This window comes from Hippocampus comes, unplaced genomic scaffold (genome assembly GCF_001891065.2).
Source record: "Hippocampus comes isolate QL1 unplaced genomic scaffold, H_comes_QL1_v1.1 scaffold104, whole genome shotgun sequence".
Lineage (NCBI taxonomy): Eukaryota > Metazoa > Chordata > Actinopteri > Syngnathiformes > Syngnathidae > Hippocampus > Hippocampus comes.
Window position 1 is genome coordinate 2,982,930 of NW_017806072.1, and position 14,886 is coordinate 2,997,815.

The 14,886-nt window shown below is 40.0% G+C and overlaps 1 protein-coding gene across 1 annotated transcript in view; it reads right to left on the reverse strand.

Moving 5' to 3' along the window:
- b4galnt4a (beta-1,4-N-acetyl-galactosaminyl transferase 4a) overlaps window positions 1-14,886 on the reverse strand; it is a 153,266-nt gene that overhangs the window by 21,854 nt on the left and 116,526 nt on the right. Inside the window, exon 8 of the mRNA XM_019894248.1 lies at window positions 3,118-3,196. Within this exon, the coding sequence (XP_019749807.1) occupies window positions 3,118-3,196 (79 nt within the window). The remainder of the gene's footprint in view (window positions 1-3,117; window positions 3,197-14,886) is intronic.

The window sequence follows — 14,886 nt, forward strand, 5'->3', positions numbered from 1 at the left end:
GGAAATTTAAAAGAGGTAGTTGTCATGTAGCAAAATACAATTTATAATGAGGTATTTGAAAAGTATTTTAGCTACTTTATATACATGTACACATTAATATACTCACAAGAGGGGGAGATGTCGACTGAAGGATTTTTGGAGGTCAGGTTCCACTTGTAGCCAAAGATTCAAGGAATGCTAAAATCCATTTTTAAACAGCAATCAGTTGCTAGGTAAGAAACAATTTTAATGTATCAATACTCATGACTAAAGGAAGCTGCTTTTTTGCCGCGATATGGCCCAAAAATGTATTCTCTATTTTTATGTTTCACTCATTTTGGACAAATACATTTTATATCGGTTTTAATTAAAGTAATAAACCCAACAAACATTTTTAAAGGTTTGATTTCTGCAAAAAGAAATCCTGTGCAGAATGTTCAAACAACAACAATGTATCTTGACTTTCAATTACTCAACTCAACTCAACTGTATTTATAGAGCGCTTTCAAACAGCCATCACTGCATACAAAGTGCTGTACAAGGAACAACTAACATATACAACAGTAAAGCAACAAATCGGTAACAAAGATGGTAGAAAGCACCGAACAGCAAAACCAAGAACAAATCTGAGTCATGCTGAGTCAAATGCCAAAATTACTGTAGTTTGAACATAAACGTAACGTTCAAAGTTCATGCAAAAAAATAGCAATTTATGCCTTGAGCATAACTTGCTTGAATGCCACAATTAAGTAGTTTAGTTAGTAACTAATGTGAATACGTCTTCCATATCATGGATGTAACATGAGTCCCTTTTCTTGGTATCAACTGTTGGGCTTCAACGGCAGACATAATGTGAGCCGGGTGAGTGGGCAGCATGGCCTTTGGCAGAAGTAGCAGAGAGGCGGAAAGCAGACATTAGCCGCTCAAGTCAGAAGGGCAGGAAAAGAGTGTATTTATTTATATGCATCTCGATTTCCCGACTAAGCTAATTTTGAAATCCTTGATTTTTAAAATGCCAAATTAATCAAACAAATTTGATATATTGCCAAGCCCTTGTTCACATTATACTCCTATTATATTATTCGTGATAATACCCCATGCACCACCAATGAACCACAACAACAGTACTCGCCAGAGTATTTAATAAACAATGTGCTTAATGACCGCTATAAGGCCATATTGCAGGTCGTTTCCAACTTTTTTGCATACATACGCCATATACAGTGCTGTGAAATAGTATCTGTCCCCTTTCTGATTTCTGTGTTTTTTGCATATTTATCACATACCAAGGTTACGGTTCATCAAACCAATTTTAATATCACACAGTGACCCATATCCAAAATGCAGCTTTAGATGTCACATTTGTTTTTGTGATGTGAATAGCTTACTAAAAAAATCCAAATTGGGCATCATATCCTGCAGTGTGAACGTACCCTAAAACTACATTGCGAGAAAGTGTGGCGAAACATGCCCATGCCCATCTGAGTCCTCCTCGCCCACACAGTCATCTTCTTGCAAACCACCTCTGACAATGTGTTTATATGGGTGTCCTCCAGGCACCGCACAGCATCTTGTCAACACCGCGCAAAAAACATGGCATCCGCATACTGCTCTGATGTCTTGATGTCAATCAATACATTGAAATTGCAGAATGTACAGACTGGTGAGGTAAAGTTGAAGGGGGCAGGGTTTGAAATACTATGGTCCAACAAATACGGTAAGACAATTAAGAACATTAAGACGCAGGGAAATCTAAGAAGGTTTCATGGAGGGATCAAAATATAAAAAGAGGTAGGCAGTTAGATAGAGGAAGCTGGTTGGAAATGGAGAAAAAGTAACAAAGAAAGGGATTACAAAAATGGTCCTGGGAAAGTAGGAAGCAGATCCAGTAATATCAGTCACCATGACGATGATAACCTGAGGCTTGTAAAAAAAAAAAAAAAAAAAAAAATCCTATGTACGAAAGTGGTGAGCTCTTTTCATCAGCATAATCATCATCATCATCATCATCATCATCATCATCATCATATGCCCTCCCACTCCAAGTCGTAGCACACAAGAGGTATTTGAAACTTGAAACAAAGTGCCACTCATATCTAATCTTTGCCTCAGGTGGTAAACACCACTACGGCGAGAGAAGATAGAAAACCTAACATTGCAGCTGGACAAGGTGACCAACACACACACACACACACACACACACACACACACACACACACACACACACACACACACACACACACACACACACGCGCGCGCACACACACAGTATCTAACGTATCCTTGTGTCGCAAACGTTGAGTGTCTCTTGTCAACAATGGAGCTATTTCCGTGTTAGTTCCAACAACACGCCTGCCCGCTGGTTGCATCTGTGAGTGGCTGAATGTGTGTGGGAAGTTCACGTAATTTAAAAGGAGTGATGGAAGCTATTTTTGAATTAAATAGATGTTAAAATGAAATAAATAACGCACATTATGTAGCTAGATATTTTGGGGAATAAAAAGAAATGAATGGTGTTTGGACGTTTTATCAGTCAAAAAAACTCTACAAGAACGTTATTACAGTACTTGGTAATTGGATGGTCGAGGGTGCAGAGTCAGAACACCCGCTTCCTAACACAAAGCCAACAAGATGTGAGACAAGGCTAAATATACATTAGCTTCCAGTCTCACTTATATAATACGGCAGCACAGAACCACCCTGAAGTGAATGAAGTGGTGTAATGTCTTGTTTCGCGGATCCAATCAATGATGTAACTGATAGAGTGTGCAAATTATGACATTACGGTCGATCAGCAATTCTGCATTAAATGCAAAGTATGGACCGATTTCGATCCACTCGATGAGATCAACAGAAAGTTTAATTTCAGTCTATGTTCATGCTTATCACACTGGAAAACCAGACATTAATTCCAAAAGGGCTGAAAAGGGAGCCAAACAAGACTGAGAGATGCGTGGGGATTTCTTATATGCTGAACATGTCATTGCAAACGCTGCAAAGTGCCACTGAGAGCAAAATGCAAATGTTCAAAGCAAACGTGAAACAAGGCAGCTGCAAGCCACCCCATATGCAAAGGGGAAGAAAAGAGGTCCGATGCCAAAAGGAGATCAATTAATGTGTCGTTTCATTTTCACTCACCCCAACCTCCACGTGATCCGAGCCCTTGTCATCCTGCTTGTGAAGAATCTCAAAGTAGTAGCGTCTAGATGACATCAGGCTGAGAGGAGAGAGCGAGAGAGAGACAGTGTTTCTTACTTATGAGACACAGAAAATGAATTGTCACCTGTGAAATTATCAGCTTCGACTAAAAGTGCAAGCGCAGCAGTGACGCAGCAGAATGTACATGTTCAGCGCTGTGAAGAGTTATTTGCTCCCTTCCTGATTTCTGTATTCTTTGCATATAAGTGACACACAAAGGTTGAGTTCATCAAAACCAATTTTAATATCACACAGAGACAACCCATGGAAATACAAAATGCAGTTTCTAAATGCCAATCTAATTTATTTAGACAGGAAAAAAAATCCAAACTTACCTTGTACCTATGTGAAAAAGTAATTGCCCCTGAACCCAATAATGCGTTGTGCCACCCTTGGCAGCAATAACTGTGTGATATTAAAATTGGGTTGATGAATTGAAACCTTTGTGGGTGATAAATATTCAAAGAACACATAAACGAGGATGGGTCCAAATACTTTTTTCACAGCACTGTATGTATGTATGTATGTATGTATACACACACACACACACACACACACACACACACACACACACACACACACACACACACACACACACACACACACACATACACACACGCATGTGCACGCATGTACACACATGCAGTAGATGTAGAATTAACTAATCACTTAAAAAAAAAAATCCAAATCCTAAAACAATAAAAGAAGCCCCCTAAGAATAATACCTACATTATGATGATTCATTTTTGAAAAATACAAAATGATGTAGAAGGACATTAGTTACAGTATTTGCTTCAAGCCTTGGGTTTTTTTTTGTGGGTTCAAAAATAAAAATAATATGAGTGTGCATCAAGATGATCCTTTGACATCATCTATTAGTATCCGTCTTCGTACCAGCAAACGGTGTCGCACTTCTAAAGGCTGGTGTACAAGGATGTGGTCATCAACCTTCATTTTGGAGATGTAAATGTATGTCTAGGCTACTCTAATTTTTATATCACAAGTCAATAGGTTTGAAGCAACAGAAGGTAGAATGGATTTTACAATGTACAGGTAGTTTCTTGTCTAAAGTCAAAAAAGGAACTAAACTCAAGGAAAAAAAAATGTTCTGTGGGGGACCATTTTGAAGAAAAACAACAGCTCTTCCAAGGACAAAGTGCGAGTGAAAGTGAAAAATAAACTTGAAGGGTCTGTGTTATTTTGTCCATGAGTTTTTAAATTATCAGGCTCCTGCACATGGAAGATTACACTGAACATTACAAAAACGTACATTTTTTTGATGAGGAGTGAAATTAACTATTGACACAATAATTGCTGAGGTTTCTTTGGGCAGTAGGCTGGAGGACACCCTGACCTGGTTGCCAGCCAATGAGCCAATGGCAGTGTACACGCAGACAGACAGCCATTTACACTTACAATCACACTTACGGACAATTTCGAGTGTTTCATTAACCTACCATGCACGTTTTTGGAACGTGATATTTCAAGGAAAATAATTGATACTTCATTGTTGTTTGTGTCTCTGTTTCTAAGTGATTCACTGTGTGGTGAATTTTTCAGTTCTTTTGATTTCTTTGTTTCGATTTTCTTTGATGCTGTTCTCCTCGTCTGTCTCCCAGCTGAAACAAAAACCAGCTCATCCTCTTTGATGAATTCTGTTTTGGATTTGGAGGCAAGAACAGAATATGCTCAAAAAAAGACACACAATCACATACTAGGCAGAAATGAAAGTTTTTATGAACATTTTTTTTTTGTTAGAGCTTGACTAATGTTTGTTGTAGTTGCATTTTTTTTTTTTTTTTTTAATGACAGTGTACTAATATATTCTATTCCAAAGACAAAAGCCTTTAGCCGAGGCAGACACTGATCAGCAAGAGACCAGGAAACGCCCAAACACAATCAAATGTGCATTACAATCAATGTCATGTCGTGAAGCCAGTCAGGAGTAAAACAAAATATCCTTTTCATCAAGAAAAGCAAGTCTCACTGATTGTTACAAGATTGCAATGTCTTCTCACTCCCATTACTTCACATTTAATATGCAATTAGTTGTCCCTCGAATCTCTTCAGTGGAGACTTGTCGGTGTTCACAACCACCCGCAGGAAGTATGGTAACATGGATTTGGGAGATGACACACAGGCTCAACATTTGTTACCCTCGTGTTAAAGCAAGAAAAATCCGTATTGGTGACTGAAAAAAGAAAAAAAAAATGGGTGCTAGGGGAGTCCTTACAAAAAAAAGTAATTCAAGACAAAAGAAAATTGGGCATTGCTTACTATTATTATTATTAAGAACAACAACAAATACAATAACTAATACTGAAATGGACTCAAATGATTAAATGATATAAAATTATAAATTAAGCACTGCAATCAAAAGATTTCTGTCACTCCATTTAGACAAAACATTTTTGTCATTCATTTCGTCAGGAGTATTTTTTTTTTCCCGGATGAAAACGAAACGAAAGGAAAAATAGAAGTCATTCATTGATACGATAATGATTAATTGAAATTGTTTGACAATGTTACCAACAAATTAGGGACCACAGTGACGAAATCCAATCAGAAGAAGGAATCATACGTGGGATCGGTGAAAAGAACCATTTAGAAAATGGAACAGACGTGACAAAGCGAGAAGAGAACACAGCTTTACGGACGAGTTGCGCCGCAATTTGTGAATGCATTGCGCATGCTTGGGCTAACGTGTCTGCTTGCACTGTTGTTCGAGCTTTCACAAAAGCCGGCATCCTTTCTGAGGAGCCATACGGCAACGAGACTGGCTCTTACAATGGCGTGAGGGAACCTGGTGTGTTTGATTATGAACTTTGCCCAGCTGTTCATATTAGATACAGAAGATTAGGACTTTCTTGGATTTGATGATGAGGATTGATCCAAAAAATAACGTGAGTACATTGTTCAAACTTCAATAAAGTACAACAGAACTCAGTTTTGCTGCCGCTGCCTTTTTAAAAACATAGACTGACATACAGTAGCCTGCATGCATGCTACTGTATTTTTTAAGCTAGCGTACGTTTTACCATGCCTGCATCCAATAATACAATGCGTCCCCCCCAGTGTAGGAGACAGAGTAAAATGAAAAGGGCAAAGGCTGCAGGACGAGGGTCACCAGTTATGCCATGTGCACACATTTTCGTCATTGTGTGTGTGATAAATCACAGAAGGTGCATAAGAGGTTAAGCCTCTCATGAGTACTGCTCATCTCTCACATTGGCTGCTGAGATGCCAGCACGAGTGCCATTTTCGGCTCTCGCCAACCTGACTGACCTTTTCCAAGTGATGCCACCTAAACACCGTCTGAGCTCCTAGCTTACAAAGGGGAGAATACTTTGACAAAAACTAATTAAAAATGATCACATAGCAAAAACATCTATATATGTGTATTCAAAATGTAATGAATACAATCGAATGATTACAATGTTCCAATTGAGTAATGCTTGGTCGGGTGGGAATTGAATTGAATTGAGGAGAGTGTGGATGGTAGTGTTGGCAATTTGTGTGTGTGTGTGTGTAGGTATAGGTGTGGGTGCGTGAGCATGTTTAAGGATGGTTTCGCCAGTCTTCCAGTGACGGATCACGCAGAGCTTGGGTTAAATCGAATGAAGACACAAACGAGTGGTAGGAAAGATAAAGGAGGAGCGGTGATGATGAATGGGAGAAACAAAGAAAGAACTTTAAATTAATACATCTCACTGAGACATGATTTGATTCACAGCTCTGTGTCGGAAAAGGAAGACAGAAAAAAACCAGTGAAGGGCAAGTGAAAAGACGGGAGATAAAAAGAAAAGCTATTTTCATGCGACCATAGATCAGAGGAGCACACAGAACAAAAGTCTCATTTCCGGAGTAATTAGCCCAATTTGGAGTGTTTCTTCTTGGAGCCACGCTGTATTCGAGAAATTCCTGAAAGATGTGGTCTACGTGCTACAAGGTGCAAAAGTGCAATGAACAATGAACAACTTGGAGTCACAGTTCCTACTCAGAGCAGGTTGCTTCAGAACAGTAGCAGGGTTTGAATTTAAACAAAACAGTAAAAATCAAATCCTGATCATAGCTTTTGTTCCCATTATGCAAATGAATTGGGCCCTGACTTTAACATGCTATTCTAAATCAAACATGAAGAAACTGTATCTACTTTGTTATTCCTTCGAACAAAAGTATACAGTGGTAGCTCTACTTACGAACATCTCTTCATACGAAATGTTCAAGTTACGAAACGTCTCAGCAGGAAAATATTGCCTCTTGTTGCAAAAGAACTTTTGAGATACGAATACTAAAAATACAGTATGGGCCGTTACTCACAGCTCCGAGTTTCCTGAATGCAACATACTTATAGCTGCTCTGCCATTGGCTATTAACGAGCATCATCCTGGCATCCCATTGACTAAGAGGGACCTCTACCGTATGTGTCTATGTGTGTAGATGGATAGATATGTGTCTCTGCAGCGTCCTTGCCATTCGCCCCTCGAGCCATGAGGTGTTACGATAGTTTGACTTAAATGTGTATCCCGAGAAAAAGTGTTCACCAGTCGGGCGATCGCTCACTATGCTGATGTTTGCCTTGGACATTTTTGAAGGATTGTTACAAGCCAACAAACGCAAACGTCCTTGGATCGTTTTGTGACAAAACGCCAGGCAAAAACCACTTCTGAAAGAGAACAGGCACTAAAGAAGGCAAAAGAAACGATGAGGATGGAGTTCAAAGTTAAATGACCATCATTTTTATTCTTTACTCTATTTTTTTTTTTTTTTTACATTATGCACAACTCTCATTTATTGTGCAATAATCTAATTGTAACATGTATTTGTTCCATATTTTGATGCCTTTTCATGCTTTAGGAAACATTTATGTCTGAATTTTGGGGGGCTTGGAACGAATTAGGGCATTTACATGGAAAACGCGTCTCTACTTCCAAAATTTTCTCGTGAAAAAATTTCTTCCAGAACCAATTAATTTCGTAAGTAGAGGTATCACTGTACGCTACTCCCAAAATAGCACTATCTGCATTTTTCTGAACTAAAACGCTTATGTATTAACTGACAATGCTTGAACCTATTGCTTTCTCCTTTATTTGTACATCCATTGTTTGTTGAAAACTGCTTCAAATTCGTGTTGCGTGGGGATCAATTTCGGGCACCTGAGAAAAGGTATTCAAGCCCAGCACCATTGCACCACCTTCGACAATTCGTTTGGATTCCTGGAAGATGGCGATGTGAAGCCAAGCTGTTGGCAAGAACTCCCACAAAGTCCTACAGTTGGAAAAAAACAATTAAATGTGCTGCAAAGTCATCACACGTTTTCTGGTTTGTGCTTTGAGGGTTGAACTCCGAAGCATTCCTATTCTCCTGAAATCTCGAATGCAGTATTAAATGGAGGATAAAAATACGGAGACAGAGCTCACCCACAGGTGAAGTCAAAGGTATTTTTCTGAAAAGTGTGGAGGTTTTGTTTCTTAGCTGAAAAAAAACCCCTTAAAACCAGCTATTAGGCTGTTACTGCCAAAGATATAAAACCCAGAGCACAGGTCATTGGGAAACTTTGATCCACAGTGACAAACGCACACATTCACACACTCGCACGCACACAGGCATACACAACACATGCACACATACTATGCTTGGCCCCCCCAACCGGAGCAATAGAGAAGACAGCACAGAGTGCCAGCGTGAGACAAGATACTTTTTGCCCTTGTTAAAAAAAAAAAAAAAAAAACACCAGCTGTCTTTTCATTGCTCTCCCTGTCAGCACACATCTGCAATGTGTCCTCCGGCCTCAGCAATTTCCTCATTTTCTAATTAATGCTATCTGACTTGCCACCCCAGCCCTTGATTTAGCCTCCTCCTCCTCTCGACAGTCGTGATCGCAGTGTTTGTAGCTGCCCCAAGGAGATGCACAAACTTCACTTTTCTCCTACTCACCCTCTCACTGTGTCTTCAATCCATTTCTCATGCATTGCTTTAATCCAGCATACTGCTCATGCTGCTCCCCCCCTGCAGCCTCCGTATATCTTTGCTGCTCATTCCCCTCCCTCCACTTCATCCGTATCTCGCCTGTGCCTTCTCTCAATGTGACACTTGTACATTCCTGTATCCACAAGTATCCGCAACTATCGACCCAATTTGCCAAGGGGTTCAGCATTACAACAAGGTGTTTCAACGCACCTCTGATTCAGCTTTTCTCACTTTGGTTTTTGTATTCCTGGCCAAAGTGAGCGACCACCAGGGGGTCTTGCATATGTGAGAAGCAATATTATCAAGTGCTACTGCAACCGTAGCAGTGTATCAAGATCGCTGGAAAGGAAATTCATCAGTAAGACTGAGTATTATCCTACCTCTGATGACACTTTCCTTGACCTTGAAACAAATGAACCATTCGTAAGTGTGCTCACAATTGTTCAATGCTGCATGCCGATTGCCACTGTAAGAGGTATGTGCAGGGTAAAAAACACTCGTATGCATTTGGAATTTGGCTTTGCATACCCTGTAGTACAATGCAACGTCGGTTTTTGTATGCCCTCATTTTAATCTGATTTCTTTTTTTGACAATTTCGCTTTCAGTTTTTGTGCGGGTAAAAAACTCCAAATGGAATGTCGTCCCAAACAAAGCATCCCGTGCACGCGTGCAACTTTATTGAGTGTTTTCTTGAGCCAGCGTCATCCCACGAGTTCATCAGAAGCATCTTGAAAGTAGTTTGTGTTCAATAAGCCACCGCGGGGACAAAGAAAGTTGCAAGTGATTGAAAGTTCCCTTTGATGAAGCTGACAAGTAACACCCTAGGATTTAAGGGGGAACTCGTAGCAAAGTATACAAAAATGGTGGATTACCCTGCCAAACAATTTGCTCTCTTTGTTCTTCTCCCAACTTTTCTGTCTTTTATATGTCATCAAGAGTCTCAAAAAAACGAAGTGTAAAAACAAGTTCATTTAGAACTAAACCGTTCATGTATCCATTTCATTCATCATTTAGTATTACTATTTCACTTTTTTTCTCATTTAAAAAGTCATTCTCCAAAATGTGTATATTTTGTGTTTATAACTGGATTTACTTTGAAATGACAAGTGCATGCAGCTACGTAGTTGGTGGGAACTTGCGTGACTTCTCTCATCTACAAACAACACGAGTGATTTATGGTCTCATGGTTAAATGGTAACCGGTGGGGAAACACAAATAATTTCCACTTGTTAATGTCATATTCTGTCTGTTTGGCTTGGGTTTCAGCTCCAGCTGGAGTGAAGGGCGTTTCCCTCCAGCAGGCGCACCTGTTGCTTGCCAAGGATTTAAGGACTGCCAAGTGGCCAAGTCTCTGTCACATTATTGACCTTGAGTGCTGTTGTGCCTCATGTGTTCTTTTCTCGACCGCCTGATACCATTCATAGTTGCTTTCATAGTTCCTTGTTGTTAGGTATATTATTATTTATTTATTATTATTATTATACATATATATATATATTTTTTTTGCTCTTGATCTTTTGGAATGCATTATTGGACACTTGACATTTTGTTTGTGTATTCTCTGTGTTTTTCCTTGTAAATTGCCTTTTGCAAGCGCTTTTAGTTTATGGATTGTTCCTCCTGGCTCATTTTGTCCAGCGATTTCTGTTTGTACTTTATCGGTGCGCTTTTCTGTAAAATAAATAATTTTGGTGATCGCAATTTGTCTGAGCCTGAATTTCTGAGATCCAAGATATTATTTCTGAACCTGACAGTTAAACAACTTCTATTTGAAGTTACGTCGTTTGGACAATTCGTCACAATTGCTCACCTGTCTGTCGCTCTCTCAACTATTGTGCCTTCCAGTGAGACTGCTTTCGGCAAGGCAGACTTAAGCTATTTTAAACATGTTTTTTGGCTTACCCACACATCATTTGTCTCTCCTTGTTGCTTCAAACAATTTACGCTCTACTGCAGTGTGGAGGTAGAATGTGCATCGGCAGGCGTGCCTCTGTGCGTGTGCGAGGCTCTAAAACTGACACTGTGAGCACTACACCACCCCCATAAAAAATAAAAATACTTAAATTATTATATACTTGGATTATTTGGTCACTATACAATTTCAGAAAATTAAGAAAAAATATCATGTGGCCCCGGTCCCCAATCAGATGAAAATCACATTATGCTCACTGCATTTATTTTCCGATCATGTGATCAGATCCGGACACAGCTATTGTCTACTTGCATAAGTACACGTCTATTTGTACAACACGCTCACGCTACCTCGGTACATCAGAGATATTTCCATAACTGCTTACATTGCCACATGTAATTTGCTTTCAGATAAGTGACTTAGCATGGGCACGACTCTCTGATCATGTCTGGCCAGAACAACCCGCATTAATATGCGGTGATGCTCATGCGTTACTGCCAACCAGACGTCACGCAGTCTTTCACAGTCTAAAAAGATGCACATCAACAGCGGCTTAGACATCCTGATTGCACACAAGCAACTGTGCGTATCGGCAAACTGTCACAGACAATGTGATATGTGTCACCAGACTCCCGTCATGTGCCGTAACAGGCAGGCAACCAACGAAGGCCAAAAGAGAAGAGAACAGAACAAAGAAGTCAACCGGAAACAACTTTCAGTCTGTTCAACCCATGACTTTGAGCGGGACAATGTGAGAAATGCACTCGTGAGGGAAGTATCTCATGTTGTATCACAATAATATACACTAGAAAAATTGTAGAAAGGTTCAATTTATTTGAGTAGCTCAAGTGAGAAAGATTCATTAAACACTTAAATTAATGTGAAATACTTTTCTGAAGGCCAATTCTTTCCCAGTTTCTATATTTAGAATTTTTTTTTTGTTACGTAATACTGTTTTCGAATTACTTGAGAATTTGGGCTTTTTGTTGGCTGCCTGCTCAAATCGTTGCACATTATTAACAAAATAAATAACACAAATATTTTTCCCTGTGTGTAATGAAACAATACAGGTTGCACATTTTTAATTGGACCACTGAAATAAATGAACTTTTCTACAAAGTTTTCCTTGAGTACGAATACGCCAACATGTGGTGTTTGTTTGTTTGTTTTTGACAATTGGCTGCTGTCTAGGAGCGCACTATTGTTCCTTTGTGTAATTAAGTGTGGGCTAACTCAGAAAATGAAGGTTATATTTTCCACTCATACTCCATTTCCACTCATACTCCATATTTTTGACTCATACAGGTCAAATTCAGGTGAGTAAATAAGACAGAAAACTCTTAACGCTTACGAATTGAATGCCAAATGAAAATTGGCGTAAATAAAAAAAGTTGCTGACTTGGCTAGCTAGCGCTAAAAACAGAAAAGGAAAAAAAAAAAACAACTAGGACATTCGCCTTGCTGAATGGCCATTCCCGTGTACGCATTCTGATGACAGTAAACATTTTAACACATTAAGTACACAGTCCATACAACACACAGACGATGTCTGTGAACATACATACACGTACATGTAGTTCAGATGCTTACATTACGGTATGTTTAATAACTGCCCTTTGTGTTTTTGTGTTATTTGTTTTCTTATTATTGTTCTTGCTCAAAATTTCCATCAGCAGTCCTATAACAACCCATGAAGGTATTACACTGTCCTCTCGACATGCTCAATTCTTTACACCAGAACTTCAATGATTCTATTATAGATAGTAATATTTCACCAAGAGGCACCCTTCTTTCAGTTTCACTCACTGACACTGACTGGGGAAAAAAGCTCTCCATCCAACTTTCGACATGATCCATGAGAAAAGAAATCCCATGTTTCCAGGATGCAAAATGCTTGGGAGTAAAGGGTAAAGACACAGGAGAAGAAGAGGGGGGAAGAAAGTAGAAAGGCAGAGGGGGATTCAAGAGTGCACGCACATTCACACGCGTGCATACAATGCAGGAAGAGAAGAAGTCACATCATTGCCCACATGTCTGAGGAGGGTCGGGCGTAAATGCCATTTCCCCCAGTTCTTGGACTCCTTCAAAATGCCAGCTGCAGCATCACAGATAACCTTGGAATGCTCTTCTGCTGTTGCTCCTCAGCACGCCACAGTCACAGGTCAGCTCCTGCTTTTCAGTTTCACTTCTTGAACAAGAACAGGCGAAATCCACCATGCTTGCAAATGGCTGTCAAATGATCACAGATTATTTTTCCCCCTGCAACTCTGGCTCAGGATTCAGTCAGCGCTAATTGCTTTCCAGTATGTTTTACAAAATATTCCTTCTGATCTTCCGCTAATTGTCAATCCCATCCCGCCGTGTTGCGTAAATGAAGACGCAGATGCAAAGTTAGTATTCAACGAGGTACATTCACATATGGACATTTTTAGCGAACAGTCAGTGCCGTCTACATAGCCCAAGGCTCCAACTGCTATGTCAGAGAACAGAGATACTGTTGTCTGACTTATCTGGGTTCCTCATCTGACAGCTAAAGTGTCGCCTGTGACCCAGCGCAGACAGTGCCAAACTATCACTTCACCTCACTGTCACCGTCACGGTCTTTGAATCACAAAAATAACAATGGAATCGATTTAAAATGCAGACTTTCGAATTGATCTTCTCTTCTCAATTCATTGGAAACAGTTTGCCTTTCAGAAGATCGTCATCTTTTTCTGCATTCATTTCCTCTGACCAAGAGCTTATGTTTCATTGTTGTTTCACTGTTTCACTTTCCTCTGATTCTGGTGCAGATCCGAAGTTCAGAAGAGGACATGCAAAATGATGTCGTGTTCACCATTGTCAGATTTGGTTTGATGAAATGAAAACCTGTGCAATTGTATTGACGGTGCAGTTTGGTGAAGCGTAACCCTATCATAAAACATTCCGACCACTTGATAGAGGTCTTGGGTTGCTCGGATGCCATTTGTTCACAACAGTCCTCATGCGCAGACACGGACGTAGAAAGTTTATCCATTCATCCGGGCATTCCTTTATGGACCGTGCTGTGCGCATTAGCACACAGTCATGGCACACAAAGGCCTTCTCCAAACTGTTCCTATAAAGATGAACCACTACAATTATTAAAGGTCTCTTGGAAGAAAAAATATTTTTAGTTTGGCATATTAAAGGCCAATAGCACAATCACTGATTTATTGATGAATTGACGAAAAGTTATCATTTAATAGACTCCAGGTGTCCAACACAGATTAACCTGCGCTCGTGCATGTGTGTGTGTGTGTGTGTGTGTGTGTGTGTGTGTGTGTGTGTGTGTGTGTGTGCGTGCTTGCGTGGTGTTGCGGGGCGCAGCGTGTGGCAAGGATTCAACACCTCTAGACTACATCTATGAGCCCTCTGACAGGCGAGTGAATTGTTTCTTGTGAAGCCCTCAACCGCACAATGCTTCGTTCCCTGACAATATGATTCAGGCTTACAAAAGCCATTAGTCACTGTTCACTTAACTGCCGCTGCTGTGCAGCTCCAGCGATCCGTGACATAAATAACCATGCTACAAAGCATGAGAAAAGAAACGGAAAGCCTAACAGATAAGTGTTGTTGTGTTTTTTGGGGTTTTTTTTTTCATAACAACATCAGCAAATGATGCTCACCAGTCTTGTGTGTGTTCTTGTGTGACCCACACTCAGCTAGTTTTCTTTTATGCTACTTCAGCCTGTCAATGAAATCTGATCTAGAACAACAGGGCATAAACTCAGAGGCTGGATAAAGACTGTGTTGAGTGAAGACTGTAAACAGTCTCTAATGGCCCTGAATGTACAGTACTGTACGG